Raw genomic sequence first — 25,250 nt, forward strand, 5'->3', positions numbered from 1 at the left:
CTTCATCCAAAGGGAAATGGATGATCTATTTCTTTGTTGGAAATAGACCTGATAAAATTCACATTCAAACATGCTTATCTTGGTTGAATGTGGAGTTTCATCCAATCAAGAATAATCCTAGTGAAGCTTAACATGCTTAACTACATTGCTGCTTTTGTTTTGAATGTGTTATGCCATGCACATCTTCATTGACTACCAAAATTAAGAATCAGTTTACTGAGAAACCATATGTATCTACAAAATTGAGATTAACTACTTGAATGTAAGTTGAGACTTTTTATAGAATAGGCTTTAAACTTTTGAAGCACCACACACTTGCCAAATTGCAAATGTGATACATGTGTATATGCTTTTTGTGTTTTGGACAGGCTTCATGTGGGCCTCACTAATTCTTATCCCAAAAACTTATTGGGTCCAATCTAACGTTGTCCTTATATTGTTGGGCCTATGTTTTGCAGGTTGGCCGATGCTTGCATCTCTCTTTGGGAGTTGATCCTGTTTCCCCACCTCTATCAAAGCATTCTTCAAAATCTGACTTCAGCAGATAAGGACATGGTTTACCATTTACCAATGAAGCAAGCTGAAGCTTCTTTGATAATTTTTTTTTTTTGGGAGAGAATGATGTTTTACTTAACAAAATTCAAATTTTCCTACTGTTCGCATCATCGTGAGCACGAACAATGCTAGACGGCAAGGCCAGAGCAGCGAGATGGACTTCTTTAGGGAGTAAAGAAAAATAACTTTAATGATAAATCATTTTAGTGCTAGTCATTTGTGTGGTTATCTTAAATTATTGGGACATAGTCTAAAATTACCCTAAAAAAAATTTCTAATTAACTTTAATGAATTTTCTTTTACTGGTCAAGGTGGCAAGAATACATCTAATCTCAAAATGTACCACATATAGGTACATCTAAGAGCCAAGCACATGTTCTATTTATTTCCCTAAATAAATTATCTTCTTACCCCTCTAAAAGCCAAAAAATGACATATGGAGTAATTGGGTGACATCGTGATGGAAACACTGTAGAACTGAAACAGTTGGAGAAACAATGCCAAACTGCTTTCACTACAACAAAGCAATTGTAGGCCTCTGGGCTAGCATCTGTCTTGTTTACGTCATCAAGACAAGATTCACTCCTGTTTCTAGCCACTCTCAGCCCACCATCTTCCTCCTCCACCTCTTCGTCGGCACTTTCTTTTTCCTCTACCAGCTCATCATTGTCACCATCAGACCATCTGAAGAAATCTGCCACCAATTTAGCACTGGATTGTTTGTCAGGCATTTGTTGTTTTGAATCCTTGTCTTCGAACAACACCTTACAAAATTTCACAGGGATCTCCTCTGCATCTTCACCACCCCCCGAAATCTCATAAGCACGTACTCTCCGTATCTCAATAGCATCATTGGTTTCCAACGGAAACCCAAACCAGTCGAAGCCTTCGAAATGGTGGATGTAGATTTTGTCTCCCTTACCAGTGAATTCACTTTGGTCCTCAACTCTAATGGAATGTTTAAAGTAATACGTTGTTCCTCCTTGACGATGGATTAAAGCTTGAACCTCAAAATTGTGCTGTTCCAGCAGTTTCCTATATGTAGATGCAAAAACAATACACAGAATTGTGGACCCTCGATCACCAGTGACAATTGGGTTGCTTCCCTCAACACCTTGGACAATATATTCTAGAAGTCTTCCCTGCAATTGAATTGTAAATTCCTATCAAATAATTAATTGGTGTCCCCCAGAAGGAAAAAGAATAAAAAGTTACAAGAAGAGATAAGAATAAAAGCACCTGCCCGGATATTTTCCTCCTTGTCTCTATCAATTTGTCGCAACCAAAGAGATTACAATCTCGTAAAGATTGAGCTCCTTCAAAGCAGTGAATTTTCTCTAGATTTATACAATCATGAATAGATAGAGTGCTCAATCTTTTCAGGTATGATATATCAGGTAACTCTGTTAACTTAGGGCAACCACCAATTAGCAACCATTTCAAGGATTCTGCTCCTTCAAAGTTGTGAATCTTCTCCAGATTTACACAATCGTCAATTTGTACTTTCCACAATCTTTTCAGGTTTGAGAAATCGGACAACTGTGTTAACTTGTGGCATTTCTCTACCGTCAATACTTCCAAGGATTTTATTCCTTCCAGGCCCCAACCTTCCTCTAGATTTTCACAATCATCGACATTTAGACAGCATAATTTCTTCAGGTTTGACAAATCTGGTAACTTTCTTAAATTGGGGCATCTCCTCAGAACCAAGTCTTCCAGCAACTCTGTTCCTTCAAAACCCTGGATTTTCTCTAGGTTTTTAGCGTCGCAGATGCATAATTTCCTCAGCCTTTTCAGATTTGACAAATCTAGCAACTCTGTTAATTTGGGGCAATAATTTACGCTCAACTCTTCCGAGGATTTTGTCCCTTCAATGCAATGAATTTCATCGTGATTTTCACAACCAACCGAAAATTTCTTTGATCTCGTAAGGTTTGACAAATCAGGTAAACTTAGCAGTGATTTGCAACCATAGATAAATAATTTCTGCAATAATACCAGGTCTGAAAGATTAGAAATTAACTGCAGTGAATTACAGTCCCCAACTTCCAAAGTAGTTAAAGTGGAGGGAAGCCTTGGGAGAGATTCAAGGATCATGTAATCTTTCAAGTGTAGCTCCTGAAGCTGACAAGGAAAACCACTCTCGCTGATTTGAAGTGGGTGAAGCATCCTGTTGTCGTCTATTTCATCTTGCTGTGAGGCCATGCTAATTTTGAACACCTCTAAGCACGAGAGCTTTGAAAAATCATCTGGTAATTTCAAAATCATTGTATATGTCAAGTCTAAGCAACGCAATGTCCTTAGTCTACCCATTGAGGTCGGTAGTCTTGCCAGTTTATCACATCTTGAAACATCTAGTTTCTCAAGCTTCTCTAACTGCCCTACACCATCCGGCAATTCCTCAATCTCTGTTTGGTTTACCAAAAGCTCAACCAAATGTTTTAGATTACCAATGGACCTAGGCAACTTGTTGAAAGAATAACACTTACTGAGAATAAGGATTTTGAGAGAAACCATCTGACAAATGCTCTCTGGTAGTTGAAGAGATTTGCACTCGCTGAGATCTAATCTTTGTAAGCATGGGAACCATGAGAAGAAGTTGGAAGAGACTGAAAAATGATCGCAGGAATGGAGACAAAGAACTTTCAATTTTCGAAACCGCTGTCAAACAAAATAATACATATAAAATAACATTCTTTCAAATTCAAGAAGGAAAAAAAAATTGATAATTAAACAATTGAAGAGATAAAATTACGATCATATTCTACCTTTTTGTTATTTTGAGGTCCATCATTCCAAGCTTGGTTGATGCCATTGTTTAGCAAAGAAAGATAGACTAGCTCCTCATGATAAAAATTGGCTGGCAGAATTTCCAAAGTAGAGTCCCACCAATGTAACCATCTTAATTGGGAAGGAAGATTCAAAAAATCCCCAGTAATGGATCTGTTTTTACCTTTAAGGCTGAGAAACCTCAAATTGGGCATCTTTGCAAAGTCATCAAAGCTTAAATCATCTATCTGCATTTTATATGGAAGGAGAATACCCTCAACCATTTGAGTGGCCTATAGCAGAAAAATAGTATTAGAAGTAAGAAAATTTTGATGCAAACAAATCTCTTCCCTTGCCCCCTAAAAATATATATGTATACACATATATATAACCTTTTTTAAAATGGTGCTAAGGTGACTTCCATTTTGTCCTACATCTTACGAGGTATAGATCAAAGCTGTCTCCACCTTTGTATTTTTGTGCTATTGCTTAGATTTTAACCCTTGTCTGTGTTTGTTGTCCATCTTTGACCATCAGATGGAGTGATATTATCTTATTAGGATTAAATGATTATTTGTAATAAAAAGAACAAATTTAGAAAAAAGGATGACACTCACCTTGTCTTTTTCAAATGCTTTTAAGATTTGATCATTAGACCATAATCTGGTTCTTTTCGAATGATCCCCATTGCTATTCATCAAGGCAATTTTCTTCCCCATAAATTGAAGTTCATCATGCATGCTCATCCTATTGTTAGTAGTCTTCAAGAGGTGCATTTGGGTGAGTTCTTTTATGGCTAATGTTGGATACAATTCACAAGCTTCCCACAAGTCAATTCTCGCATCTACGTAGTCTCCAATGAAATGGCATGCAATATCAAGAAATATGATTTTTGCATTATCACTTAATTGGTTATAACTTATCATCAACCTTGCAAACACTTTATCCTCATAGCTTTTTATCAACATTCCAGAGACCTTGTTATCACGAATATCTTTCAATCCATCTAATGTAATTTCCCATTCTTTTTTGTTCTTGTCACAAAGAAAAGAACCCAACACTTCTAGGATCAGCGGTAACCCATCAGCATGGCACACGACTTTATGCATTAGCTCAATATAATCATCTGGAGGGTTAGTCATTGAAAATGCATGCAAACCAAGGAGCTGAAGAGAATTCGCAGAATTTAGTCCCTCAGGCTTGTATATTTCAATATCTCCATTAGCTTTATTTACATTCAAACAATGCTCATCTCTAGTAGTTATGATAACCCTACTGCCTTCACCAAACCAATTGATACCACGAGTTAATGCATCAAGTTGTGTATAATCATTGACATCATCAAGAATGAGTAGAACTTTTTCTCTGTGAAGTCTTTTTTCTATCAATTTTGATCCTTGAGAAGCACTGCTAATGTCTTGCTCCTTGCCCAAGATATCTTTAAGAAGCCGGTTTTGAAGAGAAACTAATCCTTGATCTCCTAGTGAAGCTTCTTCTCTCACATCAGCAAGAAAGCAACTCCCATTAAAGCTTGTAGAGATGCGATTATAGACAGCCTTTGCAATAGTTGTCTTTCCCAGACCGCCCATACCACAGATTGCCACAAATCTTACATCATCAGAACCAATATTTAACATAGGAAGTAGGATATCAATATGTGAATTGATTCCAACAGGATGTTTACATTCATCCAACAGGACGTTATTTAGTTCTCTCGAAGCCCTACGAACAATTGACTCGACTAAATTTAATTGATCCCTGCAATTTCTCAGAGTAAACAGTGGATCAGAGGAATAAATAAGAATATGCATATCTCTGCAAAAAGAATAAATAAATTCCTTAAATCTTTGAAAATGATGAGCAATAATTTAATGATAGTAACGGGTACAAAAATGAGAAATCTAATCTTGTTACAGAGCAAAGGTAATGGTGTGTTCTAATTTGTTCCCGTTTATCTCACAACTATGTCACTCCACGTATAGAAATTAAGGAAACTACATGAATTCGTACAGTTCTAATTTGATAAACAACAAGAAGAAGGTAATTTCTCAAGTTAAAAATATGACACGTACACATGAAGAGAGCAAGACTTACTCAGTAGTTGCGTTTCCCTCGAGGGTCCATCCCTTGAGATTCCCGACCTCTGTCAAAGCATTCTTCCAACTCTTAACATCATCAGAACTGCACTTCTCTTGAAGTTCCTGAAATGGTCCCTCAAAGCTTCTTCCAGTCTGATGTCTAACATCTCGTGGCTCAACATCGATGAATATGGGAAGAATGGTTTGACCTTGGGATAAATGACACTTCCAAATCTCGCGCTCCGGCGTGCTTGTGGGTGTTTGGGTGTGGTGGGTTTGCCTTGTTGCTCTCGGGGGGGCTCTCTCTCCTTCCGTTTTTTTTCCCGGTGGTTTTTTTGGGGTGGGGGTGCGCGTGTCCCGGGGGGGGTGGTGGGGGGTTTGGGGGGGGGGTCTGTGCCTTGGTTGTCGTTTGTTGGGGCCTTGTTGCCTTGGTGGTTTGGGCCTCGCTCTGGGTTGGGTCTTTGTGCTGGGCCGGGTTGGGGCTGTGTCGGTGGGCGCTTTCTCCTTCTTTCTTTTCGGGTGTTTCTTGGGTTTCGTCTTTCTCCTTTTGTTTTTGGGTCCTCTTCCGTTGTTGTGCCTTGTTTGCGGTGCTCCTCTGTTGGCTGGGTCCCGTCCCTTTTGGGGGGTTCCCCGCCCCCCTTTTCCCTCCCTTCCCCTTTCCTTCCTTTTTGTTTCTTCTTTTCCCCTTCTTTCTCTCCCCTTTTTTTTTCTTTTTTTTTCCTCTTTTTTCCTCTTTCCTCTGGTTTTTCTTTGTTTTTTTTCTTTCCTCCCTTCTTTCTCTTTTTTTCTTCCTCTTCTTTCTCCTTCTTCTCCTTTCTTCCCCTTTTTCCTCTCTCTCCTTGTTTTCTTCGTCTTTGGGTTTCTTTTGGCTTGTTGGTCTTCCCTTCCCCGTCTTCCTCTCTGTCTCTTCTCTTCTTTTTTCTTCCTTTTGTTCTTTCTCCCTTCCCTTTTCCTCCTTTTTCCTTCCCCTTTTTCTTCTTCTCCTCTTTTTTCCCTTCTTTTTTTCTTGTCCGCCCCCTTCTGGTCCGCCCTCCTCCCCTTTTCTTGCTCTTTCTCGGGTTGTCTTTCTCCCGGCTTTCTTTCCCTCCTTGTTTTTCTTCTCCTTGCTTTTTTCTTCCTGCTCTCTCTGTGTTTGTCCCTCCTTCCCCCTTGTCCCGTTATGCTCGTTGTGTTTCTTGCTCATCGATGGTGCTTTTCTCGTGTCTTTTTCATCTTTTGATCCTTGGAGCCTGCTTGTCTTGCTCCTTGCCCAGATATCTTTGAGCCGTTTTGAGAGAACTAATCCTTGATCTCCTAGTGAGCTTCTTCTCTCCTTGCGAGCCTCCCATTAAAGCTTGTGAGATGCGTTATGACACCTTTCTGTTGTCTTTCCCCCACCCATACCCGTTGCCACAAATCTTACATCTCGGAACCAATATTTAACATAGGAGTAGGATATCAATATGTGAATTGATTCCACGGATGTTTACATTCATCCAACGGCGTTATTTAGTCTCTCGAAGCCCTACGAACAATTGACTCGACTAAATTTAATTGATCCCGCAATTTCCGAGTAACAGTGGATCGGAGGAATAAATAAGAATATGCATATCTCTCAAAAAGAATAAATAAATTCCTTAAATCTTTGAAAATGATGAGCAATAATTTAATGATAGTAACGGGTACAAAAATGAGAAATCTAATCTTGTTCCAGAGCAAAGGTAATGGTGTGTTCTAATTTGTTCCCGTTTATCTCACAACTATGTCACTCCACGTATAGAAATTAAGGAAACTACATGAATTCGTACAGTTCTAATTTGATAAACAACAAGAAGAAGGTAATTTCTCAAGTTAAAAGTATGACACGTACACATGAAGAGAGCAAGACTTACTCAGTAGTTGCGTTTCCCTCGAGGGTCCATCCCTTGAGATTCCCGACCTCTGTCAAAGCATTCTTCCAACTCTTAACATCATCAGAACTGCACTTCTCTTGAAGTTCCTGAAATGGTCCTCAAAGCTTCTTCCAGTCTGATGTCTAACATCTCGTGGCTCAACATCGATGAATATGGGAAGAATGGTTTGACCTTGGGATAAATGACACTTCCAAATCTCAGCAAGCTCCAAGAGACAGTACTTGCTATGTGGGTAGCTTTTGGAGATGATAGGAATGGAGATTTCAGACCCTTGAATTGCTCTCAGAAGAGAGGGGCAAATCTCTTCTCCTTCCCAGAGTTCTTCTTTATCCACGAAAGTATGGATTTTCTTTGTAGTTAGAGCACTGTAAAGCAGAGCGATGAAATTTGTTCGAGTATCTGGACCTCTGAAATTGATAAACACATCATAAGAAGAAGGTCGACGGGACGGAGTAGATGAAGAAGCCATTAACTTGCACTTGCAGAGGAGTATTTGGTGCTTATCTTTTTTCCTTTTCTTGTAAATCTTGAGGAGCTGATCGTTATACTTTGGTATACAAACTACCTTTCCTTATGCAAATCTCTTTGGATTCCCTGGTTGCTTGGCTGGACATCATTTCAACTTTGTAAAGTAGTGCAACGAAGCACCAAAGTCTTCTTTTGCTTTCTTCTTTCGGTGAAAGTGTTTATTTTGTTTATTTTATTTTATTTTATTTTTGTTTTTTTTGTTTTGGTGGGGACTGGGAATGGGGGGTGTAAAATGGATGAAAGTCTTTCGGTTCTTATTAAAACAATTAATATGGAATAGTGAATTCTTTCAACTTAAAAGATTTATGCCTAATTTTGTATATCTTATATTAATAAAAAGTCCTTTATTTGATTGTAAATTTAATGTGGTAGTTATTTATTGTTAAAACAACTTGTACTTTTAAGGCATGAATTTCTCTTCTGATTGCCAAGATTTTACGTTGAAAATTGACTATAACAGTCTTGCATATTCTTAGGTCTTCTTCTTTCATCCATGATGAGGTCATAACTGTAATATCACCTCATCATTCAAATGGTGATATAATGAACCAAAACTCCTAGTGCTATTCTGTATGTACCTAAGAAAAGTGAAATCTGTGTGGTATGCTTTTCCCAGTGTGTAATTGCATCTGTATGTAGCAACTCCCTCTTTCCTCCCTGCCCTGCCCACCTCCTTAACCCCCCAAAAAATAGAAAGTGTAAAACTAGCTTTTTCAACTGCCTGACAAAAGGCATATGCCACAACTTGGTATCTTCATCATCTTGTTGATCTAAATGGAAGCTTCCGTGGTCATATGAAACAAAAATTTTAATAGTTCCTTATCTTCCCCTTCCTTTTCTCTAAAACTTTCATTCATCATCACCATCTAATAAGGTATCTGTTCTAGCCTCCACTTAAAAATTTTGATTTAAAAAAGAAAAAAATAATAATAATAATAAAAAGAGATAGCTGGTCTCTTTTACATTGAGTTAAACTAATATGGAACTATTTTTGGTGTCAACTGCCAAGAACAGATGATGTGAGTGAGGTTCCCTATTCCCTTGCTCTATGCAATTTTTTGGGATTTTGGATGGAGAGATGCTCTTCTGTCTCACACTGCAATCTCCACCCAAGGAACAACAACAACATATTATATATCATGGCTTACTTTTACCCTTTTGGAGTTTGCTAGAGTCGAGTTTGATCTGCTACCAGCTAGCTTAGTACAGAATCTACTCCTCTTGCTTCAGATGCCTGGCTTTCCCTCAATGCCATTCTGTTTGGCAGTTCCAGTTCTTACACCCCTAAAACCATTCCACTTCTCTTGAAACGGGTGCTGCTGAATCCCCTCCCCTGTTTGTTGGTTTTTTTGCTGCATCAATTTCTACTGTATGTGCATTCCCTACAGTCTAATGCTATGGTTTATGATGAACAACACTGCTTGTTTCCGGTAGAGATCTACTACTGCAAAGGCTAGATTTAATCCCAAGAGACCCAACTGAAAAATGAACTCATCTTGTTTTGATGCTTGCATTGTCTTTTCTTAAGTTAAATTACTAATATCTCTGCTGTTGCTGGTAATCTAGTTTTTTGGTTTGAATTAATTCTTTAACATCCAAAACTGATCTGAAAGTTGGTCTGAACTTATTTTAGTTATTCAAATTCTGTTGAATGGATCTGTTTGCCTTCAATATGGCTCACTACTTGCTGCCCCATAAGGAGCATACCATGCCACTAAGCTAAATCTACCTGAGGGGCTTCATATGATGATGCAGGACGAGCCTTAACTTTTATGTGCAGGTACAAGAAACCATAACTGAATACCATCTGAGATCAATGGGTTTAAATTACTGTCTTCTTGCTCCCTTAGCTGAGACCCATTAAATTCACTCACTTCTCACACCTACTTCCTAAAGTACAACTGAGGAACCAATCCCCCCTTTACTCTCCACCTCATTAATCCCTCAAACGCATCTGATCCTCTCTGTGCAATGCCAACTCTTTTTTCAAACATCCTTATTCAAGTCATTTATACTTGTAGTACGTTACAAACACCCACCCCACCAACCTCATCTCCCTCTTAAACACCTCCTCTTTCCTTTTGTAGACAAACACTTCACTTTCCCATTCGTTTAAGGTGCTGCAAATCCCCTGTGTCTCACCATTTCTGGTACCTGTGCACAGACAGCAAACCACATTCTGTCCTTTCCTATTGGCAACTACAGATGGGGAGACAATCTGACTGAAACACACAACACCACCCTGCTTCGAGATCGTATAGGCCACCTTTTGCTCCTATCAATGGAGGAGGCCGTGGGTACTCCAAGTTCAATGAGAAGTCGGCATACAGGTATGCAATCTGGAAACAACCCGAAGGCTTTGCTGGTTTCAAGAGCTACAAAGTTAACCTGCATAAGCCTGGTAATGAGCTTGATCGTACCTTCCATGGATATCTAATTGGTTTTACTAAGGACTCGATTGTGACTACTTGTAAAAAGTTAACAGATTTTTGGCTTCCCCTTGGTGTTGAGTCTGTATTTGTGATGGGGTTAAACCTTTTCAGAGCTGTTTGTGCTTCTGAGGAACACAAAAATGGGATCCTCTCCGTCCCCCTGGTGGTTGGGAAACTGCCTATTACACTTATCGATTAATCCCATGCCTGAATACAGGGAAGGTCAGATTCTCCCTCCCATAGCTGTTTGGATCCAATTTAGGGAATTCAATTCCCATGTTGTTCGTGCAAATGAGGTTTAGATTGAGCGTCTTGAACCAGGGACTATTCGAGTTGTTAGTTTTCTTTAGAAGGTGATTTTTGAGGATGGTATTCAACGGTGTTCTTTGTGTAATCGGGAAGGCTATTTGGGTCCTCATTGTAAGTTCTCTTCTAAGGTGGATGAGTTGAAGGTGCAGCCTTCAAGCGTTCCAGCAGAAATTCCTACTGTGGATGGGATTCCTAATGTAGGTGTGCGAATGCAGACTCCTAGTTCACTTCAACAACCCATCTGTGTGGCTTTAGAGGAGGCAGGATTGGAGGATTCGGCAAATTCTTCCAATGAAGATTCAGTTGATTCAATTTCTAATTTGAATTCAAAACTCAAATTCAATAGAGTGGTTCCTTTTGAGGTGGTAGTTGAGTCGGGTAAGAGTTCCTCCCCTGATCAATTTCAAATTCAAAAGATTTTGAACAAGGAATTGAATTCGAAGTTGGTTACTAAGTCCTTCAAGTAGCATGGGCTGCTTTGTTGGACAAGTGGGGCCCAGCAAAAGTTGAATGGAGTTAATGATTAGTTGGTTGAGCATCAAGTGGGACCATGTGAGGCCCAACAAAATTCAGTTGGAGATAATGATCAGTTGGCCAAACAATTTTCGGAATTGAATTCGAATTTGGATACAACTCCTTCAAGTACCGTGGACTGCTCTGCTGGAACAAGTGGGGTCCAGCAAAATTTGAATGGAAATCCTGATCAGTTGGTTAAGCATCAAGTGGGACTATGTGGGGCCCAACAAATTTCTGTTGGAGATAATGATTTGTTGGCCAAGAAAAATTCGGAATTGAATTCGAGGTTGGTTACAACTCTTTCATGTAGCGTGGATTGCTCTGCTGGAACAAGTGGACCCAACAAAATTTAAATGGAGATAATGATCAGTTGGTTGAGCATCACGTGGGGCCCAGAAAAATATGGATGGAATTCATGATCTGTTGGTTCAGCAAAATTCGGTTGAGCATCAAGTGGGATTGTGTGGGGCCCAACAAAACTCAGATGGTTTGGAAGGCTCTTCTTTGGTCGTTCACTCCAATATGGATGAGCAGCAGCTTTTGGAAGTAGTTCTTTCTTCAAGCTCTCTTCTTGATCAAGTGGAGGGTGGTTCTCAAGCCTCGTCGCCCAAGGAAAAATAAGAAGGTTAAAGCAAACTGATGTTAATATACTTTGGATAGCATTGATAAGGAGAGAACTTGATGTAGAGGCTGTTGGTCGCTCTCATTTCAGATTTTGTTTCATTATATATGATTATGTGAGTTGGATCCAGTGAGGTTGGGTGTATTTGGGGGCAACTGATGTTGCGGGTTTGAGGGATGATACTTTGATAGTATGTTTGTTATTTTTCTTTTCACTTTTAATACAAATGACCCTTTTAGCGAAAAAAATATATGATAACTTCTTTCTTGACAATGTAAGAAGGCCTGTGGTGACTTGGGAAGAGGAGTGGAAATGCATTTGAACCTTGAAAAACTGGGGCTGCTTGAGGATGCAGCTAGGGTGAAAATCATGTTAGATGTTAATAGAAACGTGGGGTGCAAAGCTTCCTATAAGAATGTTAATGCTGAGACAGTCCCCTTAAGGTACTGTATGAACTGAAACTGATCTGTACCAAGTGTGGTGAGATCACTCGCCCCTCTTCTCAATGTAGTGAAAAAGGAGTAGGGGATTTGGTGTTGATTTTGAAGGTCTTCTTACTGACCCTATTAAAGGTTGGGTCACCAGGTTCCATTCCACCCACAGTTCGGGGATTCTGTATTCCCTCCCTACTTCTGATGATTTTTGTAACTGAATAGTGATGAACGAAGACCTACTTCACCTTTGAAATACAGGGTTGACTATGAGGAAAATCTTAGCATCAGCTTTGTTATTCCCTCCCCTCGAAACTTAATGGAGGATTTTGTAGTGGAAAAAGACGGGGTGGAAGGTCACACTTCAAAGCACTGCACACAATCACTGGGTGAATCCAGTAATACAAATCCCTACTCTTCCATCCATAATCCGGATAACAAATCCAATGTATCAGAAGCTTTGACTAATGTTTTTGAAGGAAAAAAAAGATGATCTGTTACCTCCCAACCCGAAGGTGGTTATTGTGGATGAGAAGGGGGAGGAGAATGGGGAAGGGAAGGTTAACAATCAAGAGTATCACTACTATTAAGATCAACACTGGAAAGGATAATTCCAAAAATGTGGAATTTCATGTGAAAGATTCTGAGCTCTCAAATGATGACAAGACTATAACTCTAATGGAGAGGCTTAAGCATCATGCGAACATCACCAACCACTCTATCCATGCTCAAACTGTAATCTTCTATTGAAACTGTATGCAATCAGATGACCTGACAGCTAGAAAAGAAAATGATGAGCAGCTGACTATGAAACCTCAGCAAAAAGGGAAGGAAAAAGCTCTCAACTTGGAGCAGGACTTTAACCTTGAATCTGGCTACCCCTGTCTTCAACAGAACATGAATGCTTCAAGTCATTTGAACCAGCTAGACCTGAACAGTGAGGAACCCACGCGCAACTTCACCATCTGGAAGAAAAGAAGAACATCTGAGTCTCTTCCATTTGTTGACCGTGTAGACAACTTAAACTACCTTTTGGAAACAACTCTGGGCAACTGTGCTCAACCTGAAATGGTGCTGGAGAGGTTTAAATTAGGCATTGAAGCTAGATACAACAACATGCATTCTCAGCCAACTCAACCCATTTTTCAAGAACCTTGGAGTCTAGGTATGCAACCTGTACTTGCTCAACCTAATATGAATCATGTCCTGGAACAAGTCAATGCAGCCCCTCAGGTCTTCCCCTACCATATCTACTCTGATTTCTTTGATTTTGTATTGTGTTCTTCATTTGTGTGCTTGCTATTATACACTGTAGAGTTAAAAAGATTGCTTTCAAGTGTAGAAATAGGTTTAGTTCTTAATATTCAGACTGATCTTGATCTTGCTGCTTCTGTGGGATTGTCTGATCCAGATCTTAACAGTAATTTACATTATTTCTGTCTACTTAATCTGAGAAGTAGTAATCTGAGCTTTGAAGGAAGATTATCCATATGGAGCATTTTGATCTTCTTTTTTACAATCATATTTGTTTTGTCTCTCTTAGTGAGATGCATATTAAAATCCAAAGATCTTCTGTGTTTCTTTTATGCTTGTATGATTTATCATAGAATTTTCTCAATGTTAACCATGAGAATTATATCTTGGAATGTAAGAGGTTTGAAGGGAAATTTCAATGCAATGTATTAGAAAAGTAGTGAAAAAACATGCTCTGGATGTTCTATTCCTTTGTGAAACTAAATGCTCTGACAACCTTACTCTCATACCTAAAAAGATTAGAAATCTTGAGTTATCAGCTTTTTCCAATAGTTACGGAACACCGAGGGCTGAAGGGAGAGGTGTGTGCGCTATCCAAAACATCTCTACCCCTCACCCTCTTGCACGCTGACCCCTCCTTCATTGCAATCCAAATATCCTCTCTAAAGAAAGATTGGATTACCATATTCATCTATGCCCCACCCTCCTATCAAGATAGAAGAGTTTTCTAGGAAAAAATCCTATCTTTCTCTTCTTCTCTCAATAAATCTTTAACATCTTGGGTGACTTCAATGAAGTCATTAAGCGAGACTACAAATTGGGAAACAACTTCAAGCCAACACCATCCCTTAACTCTTTCCTGTAGCTGACCAGACCCTTGACCTTAAGGAAATCCCAGCTAATGGTACCCATTTCACTTGGTCTAACAAATAACCCCCCCCCCCCCGTTGGTTAAGGAGAGGATTGATCACCTTCTTAGTTGCCCCTTGTGGATTGCCCTTCATCCCAATGCCAAACTCAAAACTTTACCAGCTGTAGGCTCTGCCATAATTTAATCTCTCTATCTACTGACCTTGCAATCCATATGGGAAGAAAAATCATCCACTTCCAAAATGCTTGGTATCAACACCCCGATTTTAGTGAGGTGATCCAAAGATGCATGGCTTAATATGGAACATGCTCCTATGGAATCTAGGCTTGCTAACCTCTCCAGCATCTTACAGCAATGGAACATAAATTCTTTTTGAAGAATCAACAACCTGTTTGATAATTTTTTTAGCAGAAATTGATGCCCTTGAGTCCTTCCCTTGCCCAACCCATGAGCTCATTGCATCCAAATTGTCCAGCCTTCGATGGGCTTTGCAGGCTGAAGAATCCTTTTGGTTTCAAAAATCTAGACACAAGTACATCTTAGATGGGGATGGAAACACCAGATTCTATTACTTGACTTCTAAGATCCATTATCATCAGTGAAAAATTGACGCACTGGAAGACAATGGTGCCATAATCAATAACCCTAGAGAAATTCTTGATGCCTTTGCTTCTTTCATGACAAATCTTTACTCCTCAATTGGTCCTATTGATCCACTTTTTGTTGAAAGTCTTTTTCCACCTTTTTTCCCCCTCCTCTTTCCCAGTTGGATTTTCGGAACCCCCATCCCTATTGGAAATCAGAGCTGCTCTATTTGCAATGGACCCTAACAAAGCCCCTAACATTGATGGCTTCAATGCTCTTTTTACCAAAAAAATTGGAACCTTATCAGGTGAGTTCTTTAAGTTTGTGACGAAGTTCTTCACATCCCTCTACTTACCTTTTGGTGTAAATCATATGCTTCTCTGCTTCATTCTTAAGAAAGAGCAGCCCAAGGTCGTCTCTGAGTTTTGTCCCATCAATCTTTGTAAGGTTAACTACAAGATTCTGGCCAAAATTCTGGCAAACCGACTTAAACCCTTGTTACCTTGCATTATTTCTCCCTGCCAAGGAGCCCTTGTACCTAATAGGCAAATTACAAATAATGTAATAATGGCTCAAGAAATCTTTCACTTCATGAGCAACACGAAGGGAAAGACTAAATATGTTGCCTTTAAGCTTGATATGTCAAAGGCTTATGACAGGGTCGAATGGGGAGTCATCATTAAGCTCTTTGAACTATGGGGCTTTGATACACATTGGTGTAAATTGATTCGTGCTTTTACTTCCTTTTCTTCATTCTCAATTAAGCTTATGGGAAGCCCCTATCTGTGGTTTTCCAGCACTAAAGGCCTATGACAAGGTTGTCCTCTCAGCCCTTATCTCTTTCTCCTCATAATGGAAGTTTTATCTACACTTCTATCTGAATATAGAAGCTTGAATCTGTTCCAAGGTATTAAGATCGCCAGAAGAGCCCCCCGGAAATTTCCTATTTTTTTTTTGCTGATGATACTTTTCAATTCTACCATGCTGAAAAAGAGGATGTGCTGGCAATAAAAGCGGCGGTTGAGCTGTTTTTTTTATTTAACTAGACAATAAATTAACTTTGAGAAAAGTGGAGCTTTCTTCTCAAAAAAATATGGAACAAGGGAACAAGAATGCTATCCAGTCCATTCTGGAAATAACGAAAATGAACAGAAATGCAACCTATCTTGGAACCAACCTCTTCCATGGGAGAAACATACCAAAAAATATGTAGTTTCTACTCACAAAAATGACCAAAAGTTGGCCTCATGGAAAGCTGCATCCCTGTCTTATGCAGTAAGAACATTGCTGATGAATCCAACCTCAGTCATGTACCATATGCAATGTTTCCGATTCCCAAAAACTCTTTGCAGGAAAATGGACTCCATGCGCCAGAGGTTTTTGCTGGATAAACCAACAAAGACCAATCCGGTCACCCTTATTTCTTGGGACAAGTTCTGCAAACCAAAAGAAGAAGGTGGGTTGGGATTCAAGCGAATGGAGGATATAACCCGTGCCTTAAAGGATGGAGACTGGTAACAACCCCAAAGCTATGTGGGCACAACTATTAAAAGCAAGATACTTTCCTGCTTCAACACTTTTTGATCCTAAAATAAAGAAGAAAAGAGGATCCTGGACTTGAAACAGTATATGTAGTATAATTCCTACGCTTTAGACTATGATTATAAGAAAAATAAGGAATGACAGAACCACCTCCTTTTGGTTCGACCCTTGGTAAGAAACACTGCAAGCCATTCTGTGGGTGAGCTTAATCCTGATATTTTCCTACTAAGGCAACAGTGGAAGAGGTTATCACTCACATTAGATCACAAAGCAAGGAGTATCTTCTTAACTCTAATCCTTCCCCTAATTCTCGCTTTCCAAGTACAATCATAAGTATTGTCCAACTTTCTCCATCTCCGGATGTTTGGTTATCTTTAATATCGACTAATGGTGATTTCTCTTTTAAAACAGCAGGAATAGCCTTGGCGAAATTAAAGAACAACAACATGCAGAATATTTACTTACGATGGTGGAAATTTTTTTGAAAGTTACCACTTCATCCTAAGTTTAAAGATTTTTTTTTGGCATCTATTGAATGTAGGGCTCATTATTAAGATAGTTCTTTCAAAATGGAAGACAATCAACTCAGTATGCAAACTTTGTGGTGCTTCTAATGAATCAGAATGGCATCTCTTCCTTTATTGTGAATGGACAAAGAGGATTTGGGCGGCGGGACAATTAGGAATTCGGACGGAGTTCATTTCCTATGACTCCCTCATCCATCTTTGCACTGGCTTTCTTTTAAACTCAAACTTGGATACACAATCCAAGAAATGGTTCTTTTTTGTTTTCATAATAATGCTATTTCCTATGGCATGAAAGAAATTCTAAGGTTTGTAACAATAAGGATCCTAACCCGACTAGAGTAATGCATAATGTAAACAAGTGGATAACCGACCTACGTCTCTACCATAAGCTAATTCTAAATAGCACGAACAATGAGCAAATTCATATAAATAATACAAATCAATGCATGTGTGATTATGTAAAATCCTTTTGATCACCAACTTTATTGTGTGCAGGGCTACCTAATGAACTTCTAAACAAGATAACATGGAAGGTGGGCCTTTTTTGGAATAGAAAAATACATTTTGTAAGCACAGGGGAAACAGAGGCGGGGACAATGAAGGAAGCAACCGCAAGGCATAATAAAAGGCTTGGGCAAGGCAAAGGAAATTTTTGTAAATATCAAAGAAATTTGGTGCTGCAAAGACGAATTCCAAGCTATGTTCATACACAACAATAGCATATGGCCATTAAATTTGATCCAACCAATGATTGAACTTTTTGAAAGCGAAAAGAATATCATAATTTGTAATATCCAATCTCACCCTCTAGAAAATTGGCTGTTAGAACTAACCCCACCTCATTTTGATGAGAGAGATACAAACCACTCCGACATAAAATGTAACTGTAACAACTCCCACTAGTAAATGAACTTTTTTTTTTTTTTATCCAAAAAAAAAAAAAAAAAACCTGCCAAGCACAGTTGAATCAACAAGGATAAATAGAAAATCTTAGTAGATAAACAAAAATCTGTTAGATTCACATCTGGTGGAATCCTCCACTTGAATTGATGGAGATGTTATTGATTTTTTTGAGGGTTTGATGGAGTTGCACCAGAGCCACAAAAGGGAATAAGTAGTGGTCATGTTCCAAGCAGCAAATGCATTCTTTTTGCTCAGGTCAAAGGCGTACTGTTATTCTCCATTAAAATTATGTCATTTTAGATCTGCATTATTCTATGAAAAGTTGGCCTCTACATTTTTCAAGTTTTTTATCCTTGTGTTTTCTGTTCTGAATCTAAATTTCTTTCCAACCTGTCAGCTTTTCTGTTATTAGTTGCGGTTGTGTTATAAAAAATTTCATTTTTAGGTCATCTTCTCTGCTTTCAATGTATCTCCAATTTTCCCTTTGTTCAGTGATGAATTTCCAAACAGATTTTCTTCCTGAAATTCATTGGATTCAATCTTATTAGGCATATTATGATGCTAATCAAGCCTGAGGTGGGTTGAAAACAAAAAGAGGAGATGTAAGAGATTCTGCCAACTAAATGGGATCAAGTACATGAATCCTACTTCTCCATTCTACTCTCAGCAGTATTACATTCTTTTAGTATAAACAAAGTTAAGCATGTTCGAATGTTAGATCAAGATGTGATTTTTAACATAGAGAGATTTTGAAAATCTTGAGTATGGTTCAGTTGTTTTTCTCTTGTGATGCCTCTTAGTTGTTGAACTAGTTGTTCTGTAGCCTATCAGGATGGTGGACAACTAATCTAGTGGACATATTTAACTGCTTGCATTATGTTACTTGCTAAATGCTGTAATATCCATTTTGCATGCTTTCCTCAGATCTCTCGGAAAGCCCAAAAAAATCTCAATTCTTAATTTGTTCGTCAGTTAAGAGTAGACTTCACACTAACTTGATCCATAACTTTTTTGTTGACCTTGTGCAGATGTTGAATGAATCACAGACCCTCTTATCTCCAGATGAGCTTAAGAAACAATTTAAGCGAGAAGGTATTAAGACCATCAAAATATTCATATGATCTGATTGAGTTTAGTATTTAACTATTTCAATGTTGTATTACTCTGGATGAATTAAGGCTTGTGTAGAACTTGTTAATTAGTGAGTGAAAGTCTGTCACCACACAACATTTTATTTAATAGGGGGAGAAGCGAGAAAGAACTGGGGGGGGGGGGGAAGTCACTATGGCTCTTTTTGGTATCAATTATAATTTTCAATTATGAGAATTTTTCATTCTTTTAAATTGTTTGGCATCTATTATCAGTTTTATTTTTATTTAAAATAATACAAAAATTATTTGACTTTTTGTCTATTATGGATTATGGGTGAGAATGAAATTCTTCTCATGTTTACTTGAAAATTTTAAAGTTAAGATGGGATAAAATAGACAAATACACATTCTTTTATGAAATCCATATTTTCTCTCTCTTTTCTCACTATCAAGCCCTCACACCCTAATGCAAGAACGACTCTTGCTTAAGAACAAACAGCTTGGCTTCTCACTCTGCAGATCCCTCTTTTCTGTTGATTGTCTTTGCACGATCTCCATCGGCTTGGAAAGACTGATGTTGGTGTTTATGATGGATCTTGGACTGAATGGGGAGCACAAGAAGACACACCTGTATCCACTTCATAGGTCGAGTACTTTGGAAGAGTTATCAGTTTAATATGCCATGCGGAGTTTCATTTGCCATATACAACAATAGACTTTTTCTGATGTTCTTGATTGAGGCTGGACATCCATTTTTGAATCACAGTCATCTCTCTGAACGGTACATGCATTTATTTTTTCCATTTTGAAAAATCAAACTTCTTGGTTTTACTGATTCTTTCGTGAATGCTTAGTTGAACTTTTCCATCTTATAATCATCTTTTATCATAATCAGAATGGAATAACAATTACACTTATGCATCAATGCGGGATTGGTAGGCCAGTAAAATCCATACTTCTTAGTGGAGAGGTCATGAGAACTCCCACCTTAAGGATATAATCGAGGGGCGCACAAGTTGACCCAGATGAACCTCAGATACCCTAAAAGAAAAAAATATTAGACTTACACATCAATGAGATATGCTACAGATAAAGTTGAAGAAAATTTTACCATCAGAATTTAGAATATTATTATTGTTCACATCATTCGTGGGAGTCAAGGATAATCATTTATATGCGAGCCATTTGAAGGGTTATCTTAAAGTATTAGGACATCGTCCAAAATTACCCGAGAAGAAAATACTACAAGAATACTAATTTTGAGCTCCTGGGTCTATATATTAAAGAGTTCAAAGCTAAATTCTATATAACATCTTAAAAACGAACCTGCAAGCCTAGTTTGATAAATTCAGTGACTTAGAACTAAATTTATTGTTTCTTATCAATTTTTCTTTATTTTTTCTTTAAAAGGAGAAGCGAAAAAACAAAACACGTTGGATCTACTACGTATCATTCATGATAAGGTGCTTCTAATCAATTTTCACCACTTCATAACTATTCTTCTGTCCAAGAGCTTCTTATACGTAGAGGCTTCAAGCTAGCCTAGTTTTTTCAAGGATTTTCTTCGATAATTTATTTTGCTGATGAAGACAGCAGCATCAACAAACATTTAAAATCTGGGAATTTACTTTTACTGGTCAAGGTGGTCAGTAAGAATATGCCTAAATCTCAGAATGCATCATATGTATGTACGTCTAAGAGCCAAACACAACTTCTATTATTTCCTTAAATAAACTATCCTCTTACATCTCTAAAAGCCAAAAAAGGACATATAGAGTAGATTCCATACACCAATAACATATCCCAACCTCATTACAAGCTAGACAAAGATCGCCAGAACCTTTTTTTCTCTTCAGAAGGGAATAGGGTTATGGGGTGGCCTCAGAACAAAAACCCTGTAGAACTGAAACAGTTGCTTAAACAATGCCAAACTGCTTTCATTGCAACAAAGCAATTGCAGGCCTCTGGGCCAACATCTGTCTTGTTTTCGTCATCAGGACAACATTACCTACTCCAACAGGAAAAACACCTCATCAGCCCACCCTCTTCCTCTTCGATCCACCTCTTCATCAGCATCATCGGCATCTTCTTCTTCCTCCACCACCCCATCATTGTTACCATCCGACCATCTGAAGAAATCTGCTACCAACTTGGCACTCGATTGTTTATTAGGCATTTGTTGTTCTGAATCCTTATCTTCGAACAACACCTTATAGAATTTAACAGGGATCATCTCTGGTACATACTGTATCACAATAGCATCATTGCTTTCTGCATATACATTTAGTATCTCAATAGCATCATTGCTTTCCAGCGGAAACCCAAACCAGTCGAAGCCTTCGAAATGGTGGATGTAGATTATGTCTCCCTTACCGGTGAATTCACTTTGGTCCCCAACTCTAATGGAATGAACCAAGTGAATCCTTCTTCCTCCTTGACAATGGATATAAGCACGAACCATAAACCTGTTCCTTTCAAGCAGTTTCTTATATCTGGATGCAAAAACAATACACAGAATTGGGGACCCTCGATCATCAGTGACAATTGGGTTGCTTCCCTCAACACCTTTGACAATATCATCAAAAAGTCTTCCCTGCAATTGAATTGTAAATTCCTATCAATCAATTAATTGGTGTCCCCCATTAGGAAAAAGAATAAAAAGTTACAGGAAGAGAGAAGAATAATAGCACCTGCCCGGATAATTTCCTCCTTGTCTCTGTCAATTTGTCGCAACCAATGACCACACACTCTTGTAAAGATTGAGCTCCTTCAGAGCAGTGAATTTTCTCTAGATTTATACAATCTGAAATACGTAGAATCTTCAATTTTTTCATGTATGATATATCTGGTAACTCTGTTAACTTATGGCAACCTTCAATTTTCAAATATTCCAAGGATTCTGCTCCTTTGATGCACTGGATATTCTCTAGATTTACACAATTGTGAATGTGTACGTTCCACAAACTTTTCAGGTTTGAGAATTCGGACAAATCTAGTAACCTTCTTAATTTGGGGCATTTCCCCAAAACCAACTCTCCCAACAATTCTGTTCCTTCAAAACCCTGGATTTTCTCTAGGTTTTCAGCACTTTGGATGTGTAATTTCCTCAGCCTTTTCAGATTTGACAAATCTAGTAACTCTGTTAATTTGGGGAAAGGCGTTACGGTCAATTTCTGCAATCTTGAAAGGTTTGACAAATCAGGTAATCTTACCAATGATATGCAACAATAGATTGATAATTCCTTCAATAATACCAGGTCTGAAAGATTAGAAATTAACTGCAGTGAAAAACAGTACTTAACTTTCAAAGTAGTTAAAGTGGAGGGAAGCCTTGGGAGACATTTAAGCTTTACGTAGCTAGTCAAATATAGCTCTTGAAGCTGACAAGGAAAACCACTCTTGCTGATTTGAGCTGATTGAAGCATACAGTTCTCCAATGTATATTGTGATGGTGGATTCATTTTTAACACCTCTAAGCACGAGAGCTTTGAAAAGTCATCTGGTAATTTCATAATCATTGTCCCTGTCAAGTCTAAGCAAGGCAATCTCCTTAGTCTACCCATTGAGGTCGGTAGTCTTACCAGTTTACCACAATTTAAAACATCTAGTTTCTCAAGCTTCTCTAACTGCCCTACACCATCCGGCAACTCCTCAATCTTTGTTGTACTTACCAAAAGCTCAACCAAATGTTTTAGATTACCAATGGACTTAGGCAACTTGTTGAAAGACTTACAACCATTGAGAATAAGGTATTTGAGAGAAACCATCCGACAAATGCTCTCTGGTAGTTGCAAAAGAGAACTGCAACTGTTGAGATCTAATCTTTGTAAGCAAGGAAACCATCTGAAGAAGTTGGAAGAGACAGAGAAATGATAGGAGCAGTGCAAATCAAGAACCTTCAATTTTCGAAACCGCTGTCAAACAAAATAATACATATAAAATAACAGTCTTTCAAATTCAAGAAAAAAAAAATTGGTAATCACACAATTGAAGAGATAAAATTACAATCGTATTCTACCTTTTTATTATTTTGAGGTCCATCTTTCCATCCTTGGAGGATGTTACTAGATGACAAGTCAAGATGAACTAGTTCCTCATGATAAAAATTGGCCGGCAGAATTTTCAAAGGACATAAGAACCAACAAAACCATCTTAATTGAGAAGGAAGATGCGAAATATTCCCAGTAATGCGTTTGTTATACTTGTCATCAAGTTTTAGAAACCTTAACTTGGGCATCTTTGCAAAGTCATCAAAGCTTAAATCATCTGTGCGCATTCCATATCTAAAGAGAATACCCTCAACCATTGGAGTGGCCTATAGCAGAAAAACAGTATATATTAAAGTATGAAAATTTTAATGCATACGAACCCCCCTCTATCCACCAAAAAATAAAAAATAAAAAAAATGTAAAACCTTATTTAAAAGGCCTAACTTCCATATTGACCTATATCTTACGAGGCATAGATCAAAGGTGGTCCCAACCTTTGTATTTCTGTGCTATTGCTTAGACTTTAACCCTTTTTTGGGTTTACCACCCCCCCCCCCAAAAAAAAAAAGAAGAGACAGAGCAAACATTGCCTATGTTTGTTGCCCATCTTTCACCGTAATAGAAAAGCAAATTAAGAAGAAGAAGAAGATAATATTCACCTTTTGGTTTGTAAACACTTTTGAGATTTCATCAGCAGACCACAATCTAGTGCATTTTGAATGATCCCCATTGCTGTTCATTGAGACAATTCTCATCCCCATAAATCGAAGTTCATCATGCATACTCATCCTCTTGTCAATAATCTTCAGGAGGTGCATTTGGGTGAGTTCTTTTATGGCTGATCTTGGATACAATTCACAAGCTTCCCACAACTGAATTATCACATCTACGTCTACTCCAATGAAATGGCATGCAATATCAAGAAATATGATTTTTGCATTATCACTTAATTGGTTGTAACTTATCATTAACCTTGCAAATACTTTATCCTCATAGCTTTTCATCAACATTCCAGAGACCTTGTTATCACGGATATCTTTCACCCACCTAATGTATTTTTCCATTCTTCTTTGTTCTTGTCACAAAGAAAAGAACCCAACACTTCTAGGGTCAGGGGTAACCCATCAGCATGGTGCACAACTTCATGCATAAGCTCTGGATAAACCTCTGGAGGGTTACTCGTCGGAAAGACATGCAAACCAAGGAGCTGAAGAGAATTCTCATAATTTAGTCCCTCAGGCTCGTATATTTTAATATCTCCATCAGCTTTATTTACATTCAAACAATGCTCATCTCTAGTTGTAATGATAACCCTGCTGCCTTCACCAAACCAATTGATACCACGGGCTAATGCATCAAGTTGTGTATAATCATTGACATCATCAAGAATGAGAAGAACTTTTTCTCTATGAAGTCTTTTTTCTATCAATTTTGATCCTTGAGAAGCACTGCTAATGTCTTGTTCCTTGCCCAAGATATCTTTAAGAAGCCGCTTTTGAAGAGAAACTAATCCTTGATCGCCTCGTGAAGCTTCTTCTCTCACATTGACGAGAAAACTACTCCCATTAAAGCTTGTAAAGATGCAATTATAGACAGCCTTTGCAATAGTTGTCTTTCCCAGACCGCCCATGCCACATATTGCCACAAACCTTACATCATCAGAACCAATATTTAACATAGGAAGCAAAGTTATCAATATGTGAATCGATTCCAACAGATGTTTACATTCATCCAACGGACGTTATTTAGTTCTCTCGAAACCCTACGAACAATTGACTCAACTAGATTTAATTGATCCCTGCAATTTCTCAGAGTAAACAGTGGATCAGAGGAATAAATAAGAATATGTATATCTATTTTTCCAAAAAAATAAATAAATTCCCTAAATCTTTGAAAATGATGAGCAATAATTTAATGACAGTAACGGGTACAGAAATGAGAAATCTAATCTTGTTACAGAGCAAAGGTAATGATGTGTTTGTACTGTTTATTTTCCCATTTATCTCACAACTACGTCACTCCACATAAAGAAAGGAAACTACATGAACTGTACGGTTCTAATCTGATAGACAAAGAAGAAGAAGGTAATTTCTCAAGTTAAAAATATGACACGTACGCATGAAGAGAGCAAGACTTACTCAATAGTAGCATTTCCCCGGAGGGTCGATCCCTTGAGTTTCCCGACCTCTCCCAAAGCATTCTTCCATCTCTCAACATCTTCGTGAGCTGTACTTCTCCCGATGTTCTTGAAATGGTCCCTCAAAGTTTATTCCTGTCTGATGTCGAACATCTCGTGGCTCAACATCGATGAATACAGGAAGAATGGTTTGACCTTGAGATAAATGACACTCCCAAA

At 38.3% G+C, this 25,250-nt stretch overlaps 2 protein-coding genes and 1 pseudogene across 2 annotated transcripts; 1 reads left to right on the plus strand and 2 right to left on the minus strand.

The window, feature by feature from the left end:
- Window positions 1-25,250, plus strand: part of LOC149005493 (thiosulfate/3-mercaptopyruvate sulfurtransferase 1, mitochondrial-like) — a 148,623-nt pseudogene that overhangs the window by 70,597 nt on the left and 52,776 nt on the right.
- On the minus strand, window positions 963-7,763 carry LOC149005498 (uncharacterized). The gene is made up of 6 exons (XM_089168439.1): window positions 7,351-7,763; window positions 5,419-5,652; window positions 3,942-5,082; window positions 3,324-3,617; window positions 1,795-3,216; window positions 963-1,697 (listed from the first exon to the last, which is right to left on the minus strand). Exons 1-6 carry the CDS (start codon window positions 7,761-7,763, stop codon window positions 963-965), a joined length of 4,239 nt encoding a protein of 1,412 aa, XP_089024565.1.
- LOC149005499 (uncharacterized) lies at window positions 20,612-24,572 on the minus strand. The gene is given in 6 exon segments (XM_089168440.1): window positions 20,612-21,498; window positions 21,596-21,992; window positions 22,044-22,819; window positions 22,924-23,220; window positions 23,554-23,936; window positions 23,939-24,572. Coding segments are annotated over 6 exon segments (3,072 nt in total). The 3' UTR covers window positions 20,612-20,913.

The sequence above is a fragment of the Hakea prostrata genome, chromosome 9 (genome assembly GCF_041222555.1).
Source record: "Hakea prostrata isolate BN-2017 chromosome 9, UWA_Hpros_2, whole genome shotgun sequence".
Lineage (NCBI taxonomy): Eukaryota > Viridiplantae > Streptophyta > Magnoliopsida > Proteales > Proteaceae > Hakea > Hakea prostrata.

What these genes read in the sequence shown, in the direction of transcription:
- LOC149005498 (XM_089168439.1), bottom strand. Translation starts at nt 7,763, where the DNA reads ATGGCTTCTTCATCTACTCCGTCCCGTCGACCTTCTTCTTATGATGTG. An exon ending in GACCTCAAAATAACAAAAAG is followed by an intron (nt 3,217 to 3,323) that starts GTAGAATATGAT and finishes TTTGTTTGACAG; the next exon opens with CGGTTTCGAAAATTGAAAGT. An exon ending in GGAGGAAAATATCCGGGCAG is followed by an intron (nt 1,698 to 1,794) that starts GTGCTTTTATTC and finishes ATTCAATTGCAG; the next exon opens with GGAAGACTTCTAGAATATAT.